The 23664-nt window shown below is 45.2% G+C and overlaps 1 protein-coding gene across 12 annotated transcripts in view; it reads left to right on the forward strand.

Moving 5' to 3' along the window:
- Positions 1–13112: 13112 nt before the first annotated feature.
- The window catches only part of REPS1 (RALBP1 associated Eps domain containing 1), a 72366-nt gene continuing 61814 nt past the window's right edge, over positions 13113–23664 (forward strand). For 11 of the 12 annotated variants that reach the window (XR_012085756.2, XR_013540596.1, XM_020815197.3 and 8 more), the window contains exon 1: positions 13510–13809. Coding sequence is in view for 10 of the 12 variants with exons in the window: in XM_020815197.3 (XP_020670856.2) it covers positions 13657–13809 (153 nt within the window). In the remaining 2 variants the exon portion in view is untranslated. Of the gene's footprint in view, positions 13186–13366; positions 13810–23664 lie in introns of those variants that run through there. The other variant, XM_020815050.3, reaches the window with a different exon arrangement.

Raw genomic sequence — 23664 nt, forward strand, 5'->3', positions numbered from 1 at the left:
GGGGGTTTGCGTAGTAAAGGCGGGAAAAAGGCGCGGAGGCGAATCCGATTCCTGTGAAACAACAACTTTATTTGCGTGCACACTTAATTCCACCGGATCAAACGGATCCTTCAACACTTCATCTGTTAACAAGGTATATCTTTTTGGTCTAACAACTGGTGGGTTTGTCTCTTCCCCTACCAAGGGGCCGGGCCAAATCGTTCGCGGTCCGTCAACGGTCTTAGGGGCGCACTCCGCACGGCACATATGGTCCCACAACAGGGATGGCGGGCCCAATCCCCCTCTGGAGGCTTCTGTTGGAATTCGGGGCCCGGGCGGATAACTCTCCGGCCCCCACCATGATAGCCCACCGGGAAAACCGAGACCCTCCATTCTAAAGGCTCATATGCCCTACCGCGTCCGCTAGGTAAAAAAGGCTCCGGCAACAGTCCTCCTTCTTTCATTAGACTTGGGAAGCCTTGGGCCAAGTCCGCCTGGCTCCTCGCGTCTATCAGCCAGTCAGTCTGCACCCCTCTATTAATGCATCTGCCCAGCTCGCCTTCCCCCAGCCAACTGAATTCCCGCGCATTTGATCCTTCCCCTTTCACCTCCTCCCACATGATCAAGTCCATTTCGGCTCCTCCCTCATCCACCAGGCACACTTCAGTAGATCTCCTTTGTGGCTCCTCCTCACATTCTATCTCTACCAGAATCCCTTCTGCACAGCCACTCTCGTCTTTCGGGCTCTCTTCTTCTGAGGACGGCACACTTGGTCCTACTCCTTCACAGTGGTGAATTATACACAGAGCTAGCTCCCAAGGAAAGAGAATCAGTCACCCGAAAAGGTATAGATACCTCTGTGCTGGGAGCATACCTGGAGGGTAAGGTCGACAAGGTTTCCTTAAGCTGTCTAAAAGCATGTTGTTCGGCTGCACCCCATATAATACCCTTTCCTTTTCTTTTCTACGTCAAATCCGTCAGAGGGGCCGCTACTTCTGCAAAATTGGGCACAAATTGTCTATAGTATCCGGCCAACCCCAAAAATTGCTGGACCTCCTTCTTATTTCTGGGTACCGTCCATGAGACTACCCTGTCCACCTTATCAGACACCGGTTGTATTTTCCCACCTTCTACCTGAAACCCTAGGAATTGTACACCCCTTCGCGCGATTTTACACTTGTCGGGATTCACTTTCAATCCAGCCTTCTCAATTTCTCTAAGCACCCTCCTTATGTGCTCCAGATGTTCTCCCCAGGACTTGCTATAGATCAAGATATCATCGATATAAGCCCCCGCAAAATCTTTAACCGGGGCTAAGACTTGATCCATTAATCTTTGGAACGTCGCGGCTGCTCCGTGCAACCCAAACAGCATTTTTTTGAACTGATACAACCCCTTGGGTGTTACAAAGGAAGTTTTCTCCTTGTCTTCCTCCCTCAAAGGTATTTGCCAATAACCTTTAGTGAGGTCAAGTGAGGTCAGATGTACTGACCCACCCAACTTTTCTAACAGGTCATCCACCCGGGGCATGGGGTAAGCGTCAAATTTAGAAATTTCATTCAATTGCCTGAAGTCCACACACAACCTCATCTTTCCATCGGCCTTTGGCACCATCACGGGATAGCTGCGCCAAGGACTTCGCGAGGGTTCTATAATTCCCAACTGTAACATTTCTTCAACTTCTTTACTTATGGCCTCCCTAAGGTGGTATGGCCAAGTTCTGTTTCCAGACCTAGTAACTACCCCCGTTGGGGTGTGTATCTCGTGTCGTATTAATTGAGTTTCACCCGGGACCCCTGAAAACAAGTGTTGAAATTCTCTTTCCAGTTGTACCAAGTCTTGTTGTTGTGCAGCAGGTAAGGTCTCATCTATAGGTAACCTGCCTTCCGACCGTCCCCAGGAATCAACCTCTGGTCCAAATTCATGCTCCTCTACTTCCCCCCACAAAGCCTCTCGTTCTTTCCACTCCTTTAGTAGGTTAACATGGAAGATGCCCTTCTTCTTGGTCTTGTCTGGCATATATATCTCCTAATCACATCACCTATTTTTTGTACCACCTCATAGGGACCTTGCCAAGTAGCGAATAACTTGGCCTGCTCAGAGGGCATCAACAACAAGACCTTCTGACCTGGTACAAATTCCCGAACCTTAACCCTTTGATCAGATCTCCTCTTTTGCCCAGTTTGGGCTTGGCCAAGATTTTCCTTAGCCAGCCCCACAGCCGTTCGGAGGTGTTCCCGCATTTCTATCACTTGCTGTATAGTTATCCGCGCATCATCTGAACCTTCTTCCCACCTCTCCTTTACTAAGCCCAGAATGCCCCTAGGGTGCCATCCGTACATCAGTTCGAACGGAGAAAACCCTGTAGAGGATTGCGGTACCTCCCTTATGGCAAACATTAAGGGTGCCACCAACAGGTGCCACCGTCGGGGTTTCTCCATGACCAGTTTCCGCAACATACCCTTTAGGGTTTTATTGAAGCATTCCACCAAGCCATTACTCTGAGGATGATACACGGCTGTGTGGATAGGTTTTACCTCTAGAAGGCGCCACAATTCTTTTAAGGTTTGGCTCATGAAATTCGTCCCTTGGTCAGTGAGTATTTCCTTGGGAAACCCCAGCCTAGAGAACACCTGCATCAACTCCCGCGCTAGCACCTTGGCTGTGGTGGACCTAAGTGGGACTGCTTCGGGATATCGGGTGGCGTAATCTATGATCACTAAAATATGGGTATGTCCCCCTTGAGATTTAAGCAGCGGTCCCACAATGTCTAATCCGATCCTCTGGAAAGGGTGATCCATGAGTGGGAGTGGGATTAGCTCTGCTCCCGCAGGTGGTTTTCTTTGGGTTTTCTGGCACTGAGGGCACGTTACACAGTATTCTTTCACCTCCTTCCTCAACTCAGGCCACCAAAACCGCTGCTCAATTCTTGCCCTCATTTTTTCCTCCGCTAAATGCCCAGCCAAGGGAATATCATGAGCCAATTCCATAACCTTCGGTCTCCATTTGGAAGGTACCACTAACCTCCTACTTCCATCATCATGCACGTAATATAGCAAATTATTATCCATCTCCCATCCCCTTTGTCCTCTTACAATGGTTCCCGATGGCTGAGCCGCCAACAAAGGCTCCCGCAGCGAAGCATCATCCTGCTGCATGGCTCGCACTTGCTCCCGCGATGCTCTCTGCAAAAAATCGGACTGGTCCTTATCATTCTCATCATCCCCTTGCAGCCCTTCCTTAATCGATCCCACATTGCGGGAGCCCACCCAATCCCGACCAAGCAACATTTCGCGAGTTAGTCCTGGCACGACCCCGATATCCATATGTCTCTCGTCGTTCCCTACTTTCACCGTAGCCCACATGGTTTGGTACTTCTTGAGGTCCCCGTGAATACATCGCACGGACAGTCCTCCGTCCTTCTTGTCGCCTGGTAGGTCTCTCACCAGGGTCGTCCCGCACCCCGTGTCTATAAGAGCTTTCTTTTTCACCCCATTCACCCACGCGTCTATTTCCCATCGCTCTGAGGTCGGGCCCTTAGGCTCCACTGTACGCGTTAACCGTCCCACCCACGAACAATCGGTCCCTGGGCAATTTTTCTTCACGTGGCCCGGAACCCCACAGGAAAAACAGATGACCCGCCCCTCTTTGCTGTCTTTCCCTACCACTCCAGGGGTATAGATGGGGCGCCCGTCCTTGCCCTCTTTCCAGCCCGTGCCCGGCGCGTAAATCCTTTGGTCCACAGTAATAGGCCTGACGGGCTTCGGTGCAAATGGCTCGAACCCTTTCCCACGCGATCTAGCAGGTCCACTCATGTCCGTGCCCGCCTTCGCAGTAAGATTAGAAGTTGAAAGTGAAACTTCTCCTCTGCGTGGTCGTTGTCTCTCCGCCCAAGGGGCGGTCACTTCCTTGTTCGCTTCCTCTGTGTTGCTGTAGTCCTCCAGCAGCGTAATCGCCCTCTCTAGCGTTTTGGGATTATTCTTCTGCACCCAGTTCTTCGCGTTGGTCCCCAAGGATTGTACAAGCTGTTCTAGCACAACCGCATCCACTAGCTTTTCACCATCATTCTCAGACGGTTTCAGCCACCTGATTGCGTTAGCTCTCATCCTTTGCGCTACAGTACGTGGGTGGGTCCCTGGTTTCCACTTCAACTCTCTCAGTCGTTTCCTATAGGTTTCTTCCGTTAGGTTTAGGGTGCTCAAGATAGCGCTTTTTACTGCGTCGTATCGTGTCGCCTCTTGAACTCCCAGGGTATCAACCACCTCCTGCAGCAGGCCAGTGAGGCATGGGATGAGCACTAAAGTCCACTGGTTTCGTGGCCATCCCGCTGCTGTGGCCACCCTCTCGAACGTATGCAAGTATGCTTCAGGGTCATCCGTGTTAGTCATCTTCTGCATTCGAATCGGTGCCAGCCCCGCTACTAGACTACCCCCTACGCTGGCAAGGTTCCTGGTGCCCCTTTCCTCTTCGCTCTCTCTCCCGCGCATTTGCCTGGCCATCAAAATCTGTTGCTCGGTCAGGTTCTCTATAAGCCTAGCTTGTCTCTCCATTGCCTCTCGCAATTTGGTCACCTCTTCGTTTCCCACCAATTCCGTCCCCCCGGCCCCACGTTGGGCGCCACTGTGACAAGGTTCGTCTTTAGCCGGGGGGGCTGCGTAGTAAAGGCGGGAAAAAGGCGCGGAGGCGAATCCGATTCCTGTGAAACAACAACTTTATTTGCGTGCACACTTAATTCCACCGGATCAAACGGATCCTTCAACACTTCATCTGTTAACAAGGTATATCTTTTTGGTCTAACAACTGGTGGGTTTGTCTCTTCCCCTACCAAGGGGCCGGGCCAAATCGTTCGCGGTCCGTCAACGGTCTTAGGGGCGCACTCCGCACGGCACATATGGTCCCACAACAGGGATGGCGGGCCCAATCCCCCTCTGGAGGCTTCTGTTGGAATTCGGGGCCCGGGCGGATAACTCTCCGGCCCCCACCATGATAGCCCACCGGGAAAACCGAGACCCTCCATTCTAAAGGCTCATATGCCCTACCGCGTCCGCTAGGTAAAAAAGGCTCCGGCAACAGTCCTCCTTCTTTCATTAGACTTGGGAAGCCTTGGGCCAAGTCCGCCTGGCTCCTCGCGTCTATCAGCCAGTCAGTCTGCACCCCTCTATTAATGCATCTGCCCAGCTCGCCTTCCCCCAGCCAACTGAATTCCCGCGCATTTGATCCTTCCCCTTTCACCTCCTCCCACATGATCAAGTCCATTTCGGCTCCTCCCTCATCCACCAGGCACACTTCAGTAGATCTCCTTTGTGGCTCCTCCTCACATTCTATCTCTACCAGAATCCCTTCTGCACAGCCACTCTCGTCTTTCGGGCTCTCTTCTTCTGAGGACGGCACACTTGGTCCTACTCCTTCACAGTGGTGAATTATACACAGAGCTAGCTCCCAAGGAAAGAGAATCAGTCACCTGAAAAGGTATAGATACCTCTGTGCTGGGAATGAGGGAGAGACTAGAAGTCCCTGCATCAAAGGGAAAGATAAATTCTATGCCAGGGGAGAGATAGGTATCCATGTGCTGAAGCGGGGGTGGGGAGTGGGGTGAACCTCCTCTCAGACAATGAAGGAAGTTACAGAGGGACCAATTGACTTTCCTGCCTGAGAAGGTGAAAACCAACCCCAGGAAGCCTGAGGAACAGAATGACGAGGGGGAGAAGAAAGACACCCTCAGGAGACAAACACTTGGGAAGATTGGTTGGGCAACTACTGGGCTAAGGAGTCCCCTGAAGAAGTAGTCCTGGGTGAATGGGATTATGTGTACAAGAAGGATCTCTGGTGAGGGATCTAGGTTCAGTTTTGGGGCCCAAAGGAGAGGGCTCCAAATAGGAATATAGGTCACCTCATAGCCCTCCTGTTGGAGAGAAAGGGAGAGGAAAGAAAAGAGGGAGTGGAGAAAGGAAGGTGGTTCTATCTCTTCCCCAAACAGATGCTGGTGGTGAAGGAGAGCTTGCAGTCAACAACATCAAGAACCAAGGAGACCAGTAACACTAAAGGGAGAGTCCCGGCATACCTGCCCTCAGTGTAGGCATACCTCCCCTTAGGGACATATCTGAGAGAGAGAAATCTTGGAGGATGGACTGGACTAGCTGATCAAACTGTGGGCTTAATGAAGGGAACTGTGTTGTCCTGAGAGTAGAGATGGGAGCGTCATGTTCTTCTCTTCTGTCTCTACCCAAGATACCTTGGCCCTCTTGGTGAATAAAACATGAGCGCTGAAGACCCATGGTGAGAATAAGGGACTAGTGCAGGAAACTCAAACTACTGGCTCTGTGCATAATTATCTTTCTCCCCAATCCAAGTTTCAATAAACCCCATTGAGTTTTATCCATTGTGTGAATTCACGGATGGAAGGCAGGAACCTGGCCAAGGTTATGGGGGCTGACCCTCACTGGACTGTGTCTGGCAGTCCAAAGCAGCCAATCTACAATGCCTTGTGTTCTGCCTTTCCCTTGATAGAAGAGGATTATACTTCTTAGCCAGAGGAACCCAAGATGAAAAAGGAGTTAAGTGGCACAGCTTGCAGCACCTTTCAGAGGCCCAGGAGAGAAGGGTGGAGTCCAGAGAAGTATCAGACAACATAAGAACGCTGACATAGATTGACTCTTTGCTTCAAGGAATGAGAGCAATTCCAACTTTCATATCAGAAACACAAGTGGCATTTCAAGGTCAAACAGGCATCTGATAACTAATTGCAAACACCTGGATGTCTATAAGAGGCAGGTTGAGAGCTATAGATTCTGCTTTCAATCAGCTTGAATGCTGAAGACAATAGTCTTAAAGACCTTGATGTTAGGAAAGTGTGAAGGCAAGAGGAGAAGGGGACGACAGAGGATGAGATGGTTGGACAGTGTCATCGAAGCAACCAACATGAATTTGACACAACTCTGGGAGGCAGTGGAAGTGGCATGCTCTGGTCCATGGAGTCACAAAGAGTCGGACATGACTAAACGACTAAACAAAACAGCGAACGAAAACCTATGTGGGACACAGTTTCTGCCTTCCTCAATTCCTTGAAACTCTCTGCACTCCAAATTGAATTAATGCAGTGCTTCTACCTGTCTTCTGTTTGACAAAGTGAATATCTGGAAGTTCAGTCATGTCAACTGGACTTATTCCTTATGAGGTTGAGACGTTTTGCTACTCATCCAGGTAGCCTCTTCAGTCTGAGTAGAGTTGGTAGGAGGTCCCTGAGAATCTTCATAGATATATTGCTAAACAAGATGAATAGCTTATTGGCCTGACACTTAGCTCAAGCCTTGAAATTCTGGACAACAGTTTGATACTTGGAAACAGAATGGCCTTGATGATGCAGCCTCCTGCACTTGCTGCTTGCCAATGTTACACCTGGCTCTAAGGAAGCATGCTTCAGATCATGCTACTTCCGCTAGGCTGCCTTTATGGTGCATATAAATAGCCACTTTCTGCTGCTTTCTAGAGACGAGGGGCAGGAATGATGAGAGAAGTGTTTGTTACACTTCTCCCTCCCTCCAAGTCAGATAACAATACCCTTCCTATATATACTAGCATGAAAATAAGATAAATTTAACATAAGATTAACACATTGTTCAGAGTTTTTTATGTTCCAAATGAAATAAACAAGAAGAAACCCTTTAAAAGTACATAAACGATTATTGCGCACCAACAGTGTCCCTAGTTTGTTTCCCTCAAACCCAGATCCACCTTTGGACATGACTTGCTTACTTCTCCTTTCACCAACTGCTACCAGTGGATCTTTATCCACACTTTACCAATGAAGTTGCATAGACACGTGTTGTCAAATATAATTGATTATTATTTTTTTTGAACCACACAAGTAGGTTCTTAGGTGTTTTATTATGTTGCCCTCATCAAATTTGGATATTAAACACGTTTCGTTATTTGTATTACTTCACATCAATCACTGGAATAAGATCTGATGACTGTCTATTTTATTATACTTCTATCCTTTAACTATTCTTTAACACATCAACCAACTACATCAACTTTCCAATCTCCCTCATAAACTTTCAAAACCTCTTCTCTCCTTCACTCTCAGTCCCCAACTGCCTCTCTAACTGTCCCCTTGACTCCGCCCTCCTGTCCTCTCATAGGCTCCAGCTCTAGAGCTCCACATGATGGACATGGGCATTCCGCCACAACAATGTTGAAGAAGAGGCTCATAAAGGCTGTAGTTCTTGACACAGAGAAAAAAAAACATTTATGACATTTAAGAAGATAATAAAACAAAAAGTTGACAACTGCATCTCTGTTTTGTTTTCCATACAACATTTAATGATATGCATACTGATGGCAAGCAGAAATTGTTGAAGGTATTTATTTTTTTCAGTTCCAAAAGCATGTAATTTAGGAGTACCAAAAAAATCTGGATTTGTATTACAAGCATTGCATGCTTTTGCATCCTTTAGAAATAACAACAGTGTCAATAAATAAATTCCGCCTACATAAACCAGAGTAGGCGCCCAGAGCTCATTAATTTAAATTATTTTAAGCCTTCCTGTCCATTAGCAGTGATCCTACAGAAATTTTTGACTTTTAAAAATATCCTGTTCTCTATACCCTGAGGCCCCCAAAAGCTTACCCAGAGCAAAAGAGAGTCCTCAAGAGCTAAAAGGATGATGGTGGGAAATAGGAAGCTTTAAATTAATTTAAATTAATTATTTTATGCACCCTGATCTGGTTTGCTCTGTTGGAACTGTACCAACAGGATTTTGACCATTGAAAGTCTATGTTATATTATAATATGACAAACGGTATGCATTTTGGGATGCTTATTATGGCAATATTAAAAACAAGACCAAGTGTGACCTAGAGCAGGAGTCGTCAACCCATGATCCGTGGCCTGGTGCCAGTCCGTGGGCATGCTGGAACTGGGCTGTGTATACATATCTCCGTGCCCCCCCTACGCATGCACAGGGGGCATGTCACGCATGCAGGGGGCATGTTGCATCTGTGGGGGCATGTCGCGTGAGCACAGCACCCACTGCGCGAGGGTGCCCCCCAAACATGGAGCCCACTCCCCCCAACCAGTCCACGGCCCCAAAAAGGTTGGGGACTGCTGATGTAGAATACTGATACTTATGGGCTTCATTAGTCATTTTCACATAGTCTGACCAACTGCTCAAGCACACAAAAGTTAAAGAACTGGCCAAAAGGGAATATATGAAAAGACTGGAAAATCTTAAAATCAAAATTAAATGGGGGAAATACAATCAAAGCCAGAAACACATGAGCTATTCCAGTAATTAGATATCCAGTTAGAATAATCAATTGGACTAAAAATGAATCAGAATAATTGGACTGAAAAACATGGAAACTAATGAAAATGCATCACACACTACATCCAAATAGTGATCTAGACAGATTATTTTTACCATGAAAAATTGTGGGTTACTGCAAATGCAACAGGTATTAGAGGAGGAAAAAAGAAGAATAAATAATTATATCAGTACAAGCAGAGAAAAATTACTTAAGGCACTGAAAATGGAAAATATTTTGAAAATGACAGAAACAAAGCTCAATGCTGTATAAGAAACAACAATTTGAAAACAAATTAAGCAGTTGGGAAAATAAACGACTGCATGGACAACACCTAAGAAATATTGATGGAAAGCATGATAATAATTCAACGTGGGCATGGCTAAACTGGTGACCATTAAGAAAGAAACCGATGGCTTGATTTCTCCTGCACAAGAACAACCTCACAGAAGTGCACAAGTCCTTCTGCCTCAACAAGGCCTGTGACAAAAAGAATGATGGAAATTTGGAAAAGTAATAATAACAGCTAATGCTGCTGCTGCTGCTACACGCCAAGATCCTTAACAGAGTATCTCCGGAGGTTGGAGTGTTCTGAAATTGGTTTCTCTGTGTTAACATTCCTGATGTTAGATTTACAGTTAGGTCCAGAAACAATTGGACACTGACACCAGTTTTGTTATTTTGGCTGCTTACCAAAATAAATTCAAGTTACAGTTAACTAATGATTGTGGGCTTAAAATGCAGTCTCTTAGCTTTAATTTGAGGGTATTCCCATCCCCACTGGAGGAAGGGTTTAGGAATTAGAGCTTTTTAATATGTAGTCCCCTCTTTTTCAAGGGAACAAAAGTAATTGGACAATTGATTCAAAAGCTGTTTCATGGACAGGTGTGGGCTATTCCTTCCTTATTTCATCATCAGTGAAGCAGGTAAAGGGTTTGAGTTGATTCCAAGTGTGGCATTTATATTTGGAAACTACTGCTGTTAACCCACAACATGTGTTCAAAGAAGCTCTCAATGCAAGTGAAGCAGTCCATCCATAGGGTGCCAAGAAGAAAAAAAATCAGAGATAACAGGGACATTGGGAGCGGCTAAATCAACAGTTTGGTACATTCTGAGGAAAAAACACACACTGGTGAGCTTAGCAACACATCCGCGGAAGACAACAGTGGTGGATGATTGTAGAATCCTTTCTATGGTAAAGAAAAACCACTTCATAACATCCAGTCAAGTGAGGAACACTCTCTAGAAGGTAAGCATATAATTGTCCAAGTCTAACATAAAGAGAAGACTTAACAACAGCAAATACAGAGGGTTCACCACAAGGTGCAAACCATTCATAAGCTTCAATAATAGAAATGCCAGATTAGACTTTGGCAAAAAAAATTTTAAATGCTAGCACAGGTCTGGAACAGCATTCTTTGGACAGATGAAACTAAGATCAGCCTGTATCAGAATGATGAGAAGAAAAACGTACTGTATGGAGAAGGCTTGGAATGGCTCATGATCCAAAGCGTACTACGCATATTATCTGTAAAACATGGTGGAGGCAGCGTGATGGCATGGGCATGCATGGCTTCCAATGGCACTGGGTCACTAGTGTTTATTGATGATGTGACAGAAGCAGCTGGATGAATTCTGAAGTGTATAGGGATATATTGTCTGCTCAGAATCAGCCAAATTCAGCAAAGTTGATTGGACAGTGCTTCACTTTACAGATAGACAATGATCCAAAACATCCTGCAGAAACAACTCAGAGGAGTTTTTAAGGCAAAGTGGAATACTCTGCAATAGCTGAGTCAATCACCTGATCTCAACCTGACTGAGCATGCACTTCACTGGCTGAAGACAAAACGTAAGGCAGAAAGTTCCATGAATGAACAACAACTGAGGACAGTAAAGGCCTGGCAAAGAAAAAAAAAAAACCCAGGTTTTGGTGATGTCCATGTGTTCCAGACTTCAAGCAGTCATTGCTGCAAAGGATTCTCAACAAAGTATTAAAAACGAACATTTTATTTATGATTATGTTAAATTGTCCAATTGAATTTGAGTCCCTGAAATAAGGGGGCTGTATATGAAAATGTTTGCAATTCCTAAATGTTTCATACAACCCTTTGAATTAAAGATGAAAGCCTGCACTTCAATTGCACCTTGGTTGTTTCAATTTAATGTATTCACGAAGGCTTTCACGGCCAGGATCTAATGGTTATTGTGGGTTTTTCGGGCTCTTTGGCCATGTTCTTAAGGTTGTTCTTCCTGACGGTTCGCCAGTCTCTGTGGCCGGCATCTTCAGAGTTCCTACTCCAGTCCTCTGAAGATGCCGGCCACAGAGACCAGTGAAAACGTCAGGAAGAACAACCTTCAGAACATGGCCAAAGAGCCCCAAAACCCCACAACAACCATTGTTTCAATTTAAATCCATAGTGGTGGCGTATAGAGCCAGAATTGTGAAAATTGTGTCGGTGTCCAATTATCTCTGGACCTAACTCTATGCCCATTCTCTTTTCTTTTTTTTGTACAGAGATTGTCTTCTTTGTTCCATGTAGAAACCAGGGGAGCACAGTGGAAAATTATCTGGAACATCATTATGTGTGTGTGTGTGTGTGTGTGTGTGAGAGAGAGAGAGAGAGAGAGAGAGGAGATTATATGACTGTCATATTTATGCATGGCCCCATGTGTCCCCAGTTGGTCGTTAAAATAAAGCAATACAAATAAAGAAACAGGCAGTACCTTCAGTGGACTACCAAAAAATTAATTAAATAGTTAGCTTTCTATAGTCATCTCCACCTTCAAGCAAAGAATCACCAAGCAGTCTGCACCTCCCTCTTCCACTGGTTTTCCTTTGAAGATGGGAGCTTTTATTTGGCTGTGGATGGAGGGCCACTCAGCTACATGGCAGGCCTTCATCAAAGAGATGGGATTAAATTTCTGTTTAAGGACCAGGGAAAGGCCAATTTTAGTAAATTCAGTCAGAATACCCGGTGAATACAGTACAGTACTGCTTAGATGGTGTCACAAGTCATTGTTGTTTGTGGTTGGGCAGCAGCCATTCAAAGAATATCTAGCATTGTTCAGAATAAAAACAGAAAAACGACATATAGTCCCACCCCAAAACAATGCAAATGCAGAAGCAAGCAATACTTTTATTGGACCATTTAAAAAATCAAATAGATAACTAGCTTTCAATTTTAAACTCCATCTTTATCAGGCAAGCTGTGTCCCAAGCTTTCATGGAATGGTTACAGTTCCTGTCAGGCAAGCATTCTTGAGCAGCATATAAACAGTTTGTGGGGTGGAAATTCCTCAGGTAGCATTTTAGGAGGTTTATTTCCCATTTCTTCAAACAAAGAATCCGTGTGCCACAATGTTTTTGCCTCTTTTTTATTTTATTTCTTGTTTTATATCTTTACATAGACAAATACTGCTACTTCTTCAAAAACGACAACTATGCAATGCCAAGGATCTAAAATTTCACTGTTTCTTCCCTCCTTAGCATCAGCTGAACTCCAGCTAGCCAATAGCTTTATTAGGACCGACCAAGACGCCACAAATGCGCAAACTTTCAGATTTTCGTGCTGGAAATCTGAAAACTTGCATTAACATCAGTGTTGTTATGTTTTGCGTTTTCCCCGCCTCCTTCCTGAACCAGGGGGGTTATCCTGTTCTTATCAGACCGTGTGGATCAAAACCAAGCCACTCAAGGACGGCGCAGCAGCCCTCCAAACCGCTAGGGGGAGCCCTAACCCCATACTCTTGCCTCTCCAGCCACTCAGGAACCGGGGTAAAAACCGAGACTGAACGCCTCCAACGTCAGCCTGACTTCACATCCGGGCTCTTGTGCACGAGTTCTCAGTCAGCTTCCGCTTTTCCAGCTTCAGGCTGAATTCCGACAAACCCGAACAGGTCCGCAGCTGCGCGCAACTCCGAACGGGAAGTTGAGGGGGCGTGGCCAAAAGCACGCTAGGGTGGGCGTCCAGAAACTTTATGAGCATCCCTTCGCACGGGCTTTCGCGCGGCCACGCCCCCTTCCCTTGGCTGTCGGGCTTCCTCTGCCGTCTCTAACCTTTCCCTCCTCTCCCAACAGTTCCTTCGGACTCCCCGGGCAGGCGAGCGCCGGGAAATCAACCAGGGAACAAACAGCTGAGGCGGCGCGCGAGGGAGAGAGAGAGCGCGCAGGCGCGCGCGCCCTGCGGAAGGCCTCGCCGTTCTTCTGCCAAGCCGTCACCGGCGCGAGGCGGCCGCGGTAGAGGAGGGGGGCGGCGGGGGCGGCGGCCCCCTCGCTTAGAAGCGCGGCCCCCGCTCCTGTCCCCTCCCTTTTTCTCCACCCAGTGGCAGGATCGATTCCCGGGGCCGGGCCGGGCCGGGCTTCGTAAGATGGAGGGTCTGACGCTGAGCGAGACGGAGCAGCGCTACTATTGCGACCTCTTCGCCTACTGCGACACAGAGAGCACCAAGAAAGTGGCGTCCAACGGACGGGTCCTGGAGCTCTTCCGCGCCGCGCAGCTGCCCAACGAGGTCGTCATGCAGGTAATCCGCCGCCGCCTCTTCTTTCAGCTTTTTTTTCCTGCTTGACACTCTTCCCACGCCTAGGTGGGTACAGTTCTCGAACACTCTCTGTGTGTGTGTGTGTGTGTGTGTGTGTGTGTGTGTATGTATAGAGATCTCAAAGCTTCCCTAAAGGCCAGAGCACCGTTGCCCCTTTCGTCTGTTCTCCTTGCACACAGTTCCCCTCCCCGCCTCGTAAACGCCCACCCATCCACACACACACCCGGCCCTTTTAAGGGCTAGTGGCAGCGGCGAGGGAAATGCCTGCCCCGCCAGGGCTTGCTTTTGGGTCGTTTGGCCTTGGCGAAAGGTGAGGGGGCACTTTCCGAGGAGCAAGACCTGTGTGGGGAGAAGCGGCCCTTTCTGTAGGGAATGAAACGGCGGGGCCACTTTTGCCCACCCAGTGCTTTGGCAGTAGTAAACGCCGTCCTTTCTGTAGCACTTTCCACAGGTCACTGCACTGCTTCTTGGATGAACTTCTGTGGTATCTTTCGCTTCCTTTTTCTTAAAACGAACTTTTTTTCAAAGGGCAACAAAGGGAAAGAGATGAGTTTTCCCTTGTAACTGGTGAGGTGAAGAGTTGTCGTCCCAGCATGATTTGTTCTCAGGCTGAATCTTGTGTATGAAATAGCCTAATTCCTAAATCTTGAGATAAAGTGTTTTTGATCCAGGCATGAAGGCAGGTACAATTTATGTTTTTGTCTACTTGTGTAAACAAAGTGTTAATTGTAACTATTATTGATCCTTCCTTGCTCTATTTTGTTGTCCTACTACTCTGAACTGCAAGTCAGAGTTTCATGGAGAGGGGAAAAATTGTGCCTAACTGCTTAAATGTTCCTTCATAGTTTTCTCCTTTAAGTTTAACTTTTGTGCAGCACTAAAATGAACTTTTTTGTTTGTTCAATTCAACTGATAGTTAAATTAATGTACCTCTAAATAACTCTTGTCAACCTAAGAGGCAGATTATGTGCGAACTGAGCAATGTTGTAATAAGGAATCCATACGATAGTGTGGTAGTCTGTAGCTTCTGCAAAAGTGCTGTTTTAGAAATGTGGTTAACATACAGTTACTTTCTTATTTAGTATCATTTGCATGCCACCTTTCCCCTAATAAGGGGACTCAGGGCAGCTCATAACATAATAACAAGTAAAACTAAAAGCACAATTAATCACACATGAAAAACCCTAACTATAACAGCTAAAATTGCATTAAGAGATCAGAAACATATAAAAAGTGAAAGACAAACTAACTTAGCTAAAGCTGGCATCCAGAACTTAGCTATGGTCATTAAAAGCCTGCCTGAAGAGGTAGGTTTTCACCTCTTGGCAAGAGGATAAAAGGAAGGGGGCTAACCTAAGTGCCCAAGGGAGACCATTCCACATTCTGGGAATGGCCACAGGGAAGGCCCTCTCTCATGGCCCAATCAAACATATCTGCAACGGGACAGGGAGGAGAGCCTGGACCCAAACCATACATAGCTTTAAAGGTAATGAACAGCAGTTTGAACTGGGCCTGGAAATGAACTGGTAACCGGTGGAATTCATGCAGGATGATTATATGCTCCTTTAACTCCTAGTATATACTTCTAGTGAGCAGACTGGCAGCTGCATTTTGAAGTAATGGAAGTTTTGGAACAGTCTTCAAAGGCAACCCCACATAGGGTATGTTACAATAATCCAATTAAGGCATGTGTTACTCTAGCCAAATCAGACAACTAGTGGACCAATTTTAACTAAGCAGATGCACTGTTGGACACCACCAAACCCTGGGTATCCAGGCCTCGGGGATGAATCCAGGAGTATACGCAAGCTGCAGACGTTAGTTTTCAGGGGGAGTGTACTTCATCCAGAGTTGGTTGCCTCCTTATTTCCTCATCTGCATTTCAGTTGACCAGGAACAGTCTTGCCTGAATTAAATTTTAATTTGCTTTCCCTCATCAATCCCATTTCTGTCACCAGTTTAGAACTGAAGCAGCTTCTTTGGAGTTTGTTGGAAAGGAGATATTGTGTGGCTTATCAGCATGCTGGTGACACTGAATCCGAAAACTCTGGACAATCTCTCCCAGCATTCTGATGTATATGTTAAATAGTAAGGGGGACACAACAGAACTCTGAGGGATGACACAGGAAAATGGGCAGGTAGTCTCCCAGCACTACCTTTTGAATTATCCCAGAATAACTGGAACCACTGTAAAACACTGCTGCCAAGTCCCATCCCATAGAAACCCACTGAGAGGCCCAGCGGAACCAACAGGGACACACTCCCCCTTTCCAGTTCCTGGCATAGATCATCCTCCAAGGTGGCCAGAGCTTTTCCGATCCCATAGCCAGGCCTGAAGCCTGAGTGAAATGGGTCTAGACCAGTGACTGCAACTCCCAGAAACCCTGATCTGTACAACCAGTGGTGAAAGCTTCTGGGAATTGCAGTCTAAGAACACAAGGGGTTTCTCAGGTTTGGAACCACTGGTCTAGATAATCTACTTCCTTCCAAGAATCATTGAAACTAAAAAATGACCACATGCTCCAGTGCTTTGCTCAGAAATGGAATATTCGAGACTGGCAGTTGTCCAGTAAAGTGGGGTTCAAGGAAGGCTTTTCCAGTAATGGCCTTATTATTGCCTCTTTTAAACATGCTGAGATCTTATGCTGCTGCAGGAAAGCAATCATCACTACCTTTAGACACTCAACCATTCCTTCTCTGGCTGCTTTTATAAACCCGGAAGCATGAGGAGTCTAGCACATCTATGGTGGCTTTCCCTCTTCAATAATCCTCAGTCTGTATCAACTTAAATGTGTCCATTATAACAGGAGAAACAGGGGCCAAAGTTAATTCCACAGGATTTGTATCAATTGTTTAATCAAAGTCAGAACAGAAACAAATGACTTTGCCTGCAGAGTATCATGCAAATTCTTCGCAGCACGTTGCTGAGTGTCATCATCATCTTATAAGTGCAGAGCTGAAAGGGACCCTAAGGATCATTGAGTTCTGCTCCTGTAAAGGAGGCTCAGTGGGGAATAGAACTCCTAGCCTTTGGCTTCGTAGTCAGATGCCTAAACCATTGAGCTACTCAACATCTTGTTCTTTTGGTGGGGCATGTATTAAGCCCTGATCACTGAAAACATTTCTGCTGGATGACTATGCAGACACAGTGGTGACAGTGAAGAATCAATTCTTTGCTACAACGATTGCCATGGAATAAACCTTCAAATAATATCTAGCTCTGGTTCAGTTGGATTCACTCCAGTTTTTCCACCATCACTGCTCTAGTCTCTATCCTGCTCCATCACTGTCAGCTCTCTGGTAAACCAAGGACTTATCTGGTTCTGCTCCATAGAAGGGAATTATGTCCACAGCCCTAGCCATTTCCCCATTCCAGAGTTTAACTAGAGCTTTGACAGGATTGCTTGCCAAAGTGATAGGAAACTCCTCAAGACTCATCAAAGAACTAATTGGATTCATCAGTCTCTTGTGGTGGACCATCCTAATCAGTCCCCTACCCCTGCAGAGGTTGTGAGTTCCCGTAAGTCTAAACCTCACCAGGTATTGATCTGCCCATGACAGTGGAACCACAGAGAGTTCCTTCACACCTAGATCACTATCATCCTGCCCAGCACAGAAGAGTGCTGGGTCCAGAGTGTGCTCTGTAGTGTGAATGAGGCCAAATATAACTTGGGACAGACCTGTGGGCTTCATAGATAACATGAAATCCTGAGCTGCTCCTGATAAGATGGTCTTGGCATTGATGTTGAAGTCCTCCAGTACTACAGGCCTAGATGACTCCAGCATCACCAACTCACTCCTCTCAGGAAGGCAAACTGTTGAGCAGCAGCATGAGCAGTACACCAACAGAAATCTTTTTTCTTTCCCAGGTACCCACTTTTAGGAATACACATTCAAATCCAGCAAACCTTGAGACACTGCATCTGACAGGATAGACTCACAATAGAGTACAATTCCCATCTCCTCACCTCCTAAGTTCTGATCTGCTACTGCACAGAGAGGCCAGGTGGGCAGAACAGGGAGAGACTAACTTCCTTAGCTTCCTCCAACTGGGTCTCAATAATGTGGGTCAGATCAGCATGCTTATCCAGGATTCAGCAGCAGCACTTTTAACCTAGGGAGACCATTGTCGATGCGACCCAGGCTGTCTGGATTTGGAGGTAGCTTGAGGATTACCAGCATCCTATTTCTTCCCCCACTGACGATACAGTTGTCTCTCCTTTCCATATCTCCCTCTACCCTGTATTGTTTCAATGGCTGTTCCCTGTCCTCGCCTCACCACCCTCCCAATTTGAAAGCCACACTCCCTCACCAGACAGGGACTGTATCAAAAAAACAGACTACACAATAACAACAGGCAGGCAAATAAAAAAATTAGTCCCTTTGGCGCTCACCCTCATGTTTCCCCTGAAGCAGCTCCCTCAAAGGAGTGGCACCCCCTTTCATGATGGGTGTACTTCTGCAGAATCTCCTGTTTTAAAGTCTTCTCCCTCAGTCATGTAGCAAATATCTGCGGGAGGGGAAGGTGGAGGCAACCAGTTTACAGTGAGGCTCCAGCCGTTCAAAGAGGTAGAAGCTGTCGACAGGGAGAGCATGCAGCAGCAGTTACTGTCTCTCACACAGTGGGCAGTGCTCTCTTGGGTTGGCAGATGTTTGGGGACCCTCCTCTGAAAGGCAAGAATGTTGGCGCTGTTACTTAATAGCATGGTATTTGGGGGTCCAAAATTGTAAAAAGTGATTGGGAGATGTTGAACTCATCAGATACAGTGGTGCCTTGCTAGGCGATGTTAATCCATTCCGTTGAAATCGTGTATTTTCATTTGTGATTTGTATATGTGCTGTAGTAAATATCTTCATGCTCTTTTAACAAGGTTATACAGTGGTGCCTCGCATAGCGAGGTTAATCCGGAACGGATTAACCTTCGCTATAGCGAAACATCGCTAAACGGAATAAAAAAAGCCATAGAAACGCATTGAACTTCGTTCAATGCGTTCCTATGGCTTGAAAACTCACCGTTCAGCGATGTTTCTTCATAGCGCCGCCATTTTCGCGCCCTCGTTAAGCGAGGGCAGGGCGCGAAAATGCGGCGCGGACCTTCCGGCGGCCATTTTGGAACCGCCGATCAGCTGTTCTCCCCGGCTTCGTTATGCGAAGATCGCTAAGCGAATCGCTTAGCGATCTTCGCAAAGCGAAAAAACGCTATAGGGGCCATCGCTGAGCGAATGCTCCAGCGATGGCCCAGAGTGCCTCGTTAAGCGATTTCATCGCTCAGCGAGGCACTCGTTAAGCGAGGCACCACTGTATATTAAAAATCAGTAAGAAACAAAAAAATCAGCATGCCATGGCAGGCAATTCATGAGGAGAAACAAATTCTTGCTGATAAGTACAGCTGGGAAAGAAGAACTGTGCTTTATTATTTCAGTGTATTGTAATTTAGTCCACTGTGCATTGAGAAGCTGTTGGCACAAAAAGCATGCAAAAGCATTCTGCTAAGATTATGTTAATAGTACTGCATTTTCTTTAGCATGGACAGAGCCTTGAAACTTGATGTAATCTGAGGCTGTTATGATGAAAAGAAGTTGGTCTTCAGTTACATTTAACTGAAACCCACAAATACTATAGCTGGTAAAAAGAGTGTGCTTGTATTCCATCTTCACTTCGAAGTTTGAGTTTTTCAAACCATGGTTATTGCCCTGTCTGTGTTTGATGGAAATAATAAACTGAGATCAAAGTAATATAAATGGATTCATATTATAAAAACAGGTTGTAACCACTTAGCTGCATTGATCACTACTTATTGTAAACTTTAGTTTCATAATGCTTGGGAGTGATTGTTATGTTTGGTGTTAACAAAATATGAATGGTTTTGTAGTTTAGGGATAAGAAGTTTTAGGACGTACTTGGATGCTGCCTTCTGCCTTGGGACCGTGTTAAAAGACATGGAATGTGGATGGCTAGAAGCCCATTTTGTGTTTTGAAAAATGAGTATTTGGAGTTGCTGTAACAAGTTTGGCGGGACCCAGACTTTGCCCACACTCGTTTTAGAATAACTCCCACTAAGATTTAAGACCATAGCGTCTACTGCAATGTGTTTCCCAATAATGATGAGTCTGTGAGTACAAAGCAATTTAGGCATCTTTATCATTTTCTAGAGTCTTAAAAGTCAAAATGTCTGCAAAGGACAATTGTTGGAACATAGTAATGTCTGAACATTTTTTAAATAACCTACATCAAGTAAACTGCATTGGGTGATAAAGTACTTAATACTGAAAAATGGAGCAATAGACATGTTTCAGTAGTTGGTATTTGATCACAGTGTGGCCTATTGGGCAGGAATGTTGTAATAAAAATCGGAAAACACTAATTTAATCTCCCAAGTCTCCTTTCTGCACTCACAAATGCCCATTGCAACCTTCTCCTTCACACATGCATTTGCAGGTCCCTGTGTCTGAGAACTGGGTAACTACTTTCTACAGGGCTTGACACATGATTCTGTGCATATTTCTTGGAAAGAAAATCCACAAACTTTAGTGGGACTTACATCAAGAATATGGAGATAGGATTTCAGCCTTAAGGGAACAGACTTCTTTGTGCTGATTGTTGGATGATGTCTAGTAGAGTCTCCTTTTTTTCTCTAAAAGCTATAGCAACAGCAGAAATTCAGGGCAGTTAACATAAAATGCTAAAATCTTCCAGTTAAATATGACAAATGTATTTGTGGTGGTATCTGTTTTTCCATACATATGCATGTAAAAATGCAGTGTGCATTTTACATATATAGGGTTTGTATATGTAAAAATGCACACTGCCACGATTGCCATACTGCATATACAGGCTATATTCATGTTGTACATTCTGAAGTTCTATCTAAAGTATAAGGAGAATGTTGAGGTGTCTTGTCCCCCCCCCCCCCCGCCCATGAGGAATGGCATGTCATAGAATAATTGTGAAGGAGAGCTAAAAGAAAATGAGTCGTCTTTGGCAGTAGAGACCCTAACAGAGGAAAAAGGGGGTTGTAGTGTGGCCGTGGCCGAGGGGAAAGAAATTATGTTAGAAAAGACAGAAAATATGAAGAGAAAAGTTGAGGTTTGCCTGGTAGAGGAAGGAGAGAAAGGAAAAGTGGATGAGCAAAGGATGTCAGTTTGGGAGGAAAGCATAAATACCCAGGGACAACAATAGTTTGGCAGTAGGTTTGAAGGTGAGAGAATGAGAAGGAAGGAGGGACAAGGTGGTCCAGAAACTAATTACGAAAAGGCACATGGGCTATTGAAAGATTTTCCGAACTTAAAGGTTGGCGGTTTGCTGCCTGATCCAGAGCCAAAGTAAGAGGGGGAGACTGTTAGACACACGAGAGGACAGTTATCATCTTCCCATGCGGACAGGGAAGAGGCAAAAAAGTGATTTGTCCTGATTCCACCTACAACAAACCGTCCCCAAAGGAGGAGACTGGGTGAGACACCCATGTTGCGGAACCATCTGTGCGGTAAGGAGTGCCCCTCTTCGGAACCCCACTGACCAATAATGTTTTGGCCTAGCACCCCAATGAGTTGCCCGGACTATCACTGCGAGTTGACCTCCTCAATTTATGGCCCGTTGCCAGAGTTATCTTGTTTTGACCCAATAGAAATAATTTTTGAAAAGCCTAAGACTAATAAATCCAAAATCATGAATCTAGTCTTTATTTCCTGCCAAAAGTGAAGAACTGCCAAAAGATTCAAATGAACCCGATCACAATAATTCATATGCTCAGTGCAGTATTGCATGGGTATACAGTGGTGTTGCAACTTAGAAACGTCCTGACTTAGGACCATTTCAAGTTATGACCAGCTCTGGCCGCAAAATTTTGCTTCAACTTGTGATCAGAGCTTTGAGTTACAACCAGAAAAAAGGCAGGGAATTCAAACTGCTAACTGTTGGTGGCGAAAAGGCTGCTTCTTTGTAGCTCTTTCGCCCCAACGGTTGGAAAGTATAGGTTCAGAAGGTTCAGACTGCCTGGTAAAGTGCTGCTTTTTGCTTTTTAAAAACTGGCTGTTCTGGGTGGGTTTTGCAGCAAGGGTTTGGGCTGGGTGGTGGGGTTATGTTTCTATGCTTTGATGGGTCTTGCAGTCTTTGTGTTTTTTGGGGGGGGTTGTGTTTCCAATGGGTCTTGCAGGGTTTGTTTGCTTTTTGGTTGGTTGGTGGGGTTTTTTTTTTTGGCATTTCTGATAGGTCTTGCAGTCTCTGTTTGCTTTTTGGTTGGGTTTTTTGTTTGTTGTTGTGTTTGTTGTTGTTTTTTGCATTTTCAATGGGTCTTGCAGTCTCTGTTTGCTTTTTGGATTCTCCCCCCCTCTGGCTGGAATGGATTAATCGCGTTTCTGATGGGTCTTGCAGTGTGTGAGTGAGTGAGTGAGTGAGTGAATGATTTCCCCCCCAGCCGGAATGGTTTCATCGCATTCCAATGCTTTCCTATGGGAAATGGTGCTTCGATTTACGACCATCTTCTGGAATGCATTAAGTTCGTAAGTCGAGGCACCACTGTACTTACTTGTCTGGAGTGTAGATGTTTGAGATCTATTTCTGTGCAGTTTGATGTGTTTGTACATGATCTGAATAGCAACACATAGTTGGTGTTCTTCAGCCCACCAATTTTAGGAATGCAAAGGCCTATGTCCTTCCCCTTCACACAGATTATTTTAGTCTTTTCCTCATTTCTGAATGTGCCCTGTATTGGTGGAGAGGAAATGATAATATGACTTCACAATATGTTTTTGTGTCTCAGTTATCTATCACAATCAAGATTCCAAGAACATACAAACAGATATTAATAAACATATAAATTTACTTGTGTGCTCACAATTCAGGCTAAGAACAAGTGAAGCAGCAGCATGAATGTGAATTGTGGTGAACTCAGTAGAATCATTTAGGAGAACTTGAGTTTTATCTCTGTTCTGTTGCTTGTACAAGCAGGAATTGGGGAAGATGGGGGGAAAGTCAGGGATAGCTGACAGAAATCTATGTCAAATGCTGCTGGTCAGGAAGTTGAGCATGTTCACACAGCATTCCAAAGTCTGAATTTATAACTTGTTCTTACGGTCTTTACTGGAGTGATTGTCAAGAAGTAATTGCATGTACTGTATGATTCTACTTATTTGTTTTGCAGTGAAATTACAATGGTACTGTACATGAAAATAGTTTACAGAGTTAATCAGTTTACAGAGTGTTAAGAATGTGAGTACATCTGGTGCAGTGAAATCGTTTTTTAAAACGCTGGATCATGTTTAACTGCTGTTAACTGAATTAGGACTTTGTGAACCGTACATAAGTGGCACAGGGAGTTCACTTGCAGTTACCGGTATAATATTTCAGCTGTTGCTTGGCAAGCCACTTTTAATTAAAGAATTTAAAAAGGTTTAAAAACTCATGCAATGAATTCCATAGTATGAAAAAATTGCCATTTCATTGTGTGGAATGTATGACCTTTAAAAAAAATTGAGCTACCACAACCATTATCTCTCACCATTACATTTTCTGGATAGGTCTGACAGAAGTTAAGCCCAACAACAACTGGAGGCTCACATGTTTGCCACCACTGTTTTAAAGCAATCATCATGACAGCAAATAATAGACACCATAGACCAGGGTGGTCATAAAGTAGATCAGGATCTATTGATAGTTAACTTTCAGTTGGTAAATGCGTATTACCTATGCCTGTGTGAAAACTTTTAATTAATGTTTAATACTTACATATAGAAAATCCTTGTGAGTATTCTGTCTTATTTTTATACTGGTCTTTGGCATCAACAAAAAAAAAGATTAATAATGGAAGTCATGAGATATGATGTAGTTCACCTAGTAAT

This window comes from Pogona vitticeps, chromosome 1 (genome assembly GCF_051106095.1).
Source record: "Pogona vitticeps strain Pit_001003342236 chromosome 1, PviZW2.1, whole genome shotgun sequence".
NCBI lineage: Eukaryota > Metazoa > Chordata > Lepidosauria > Squamata > Agamidae > Pogona > Pogona vitticeps.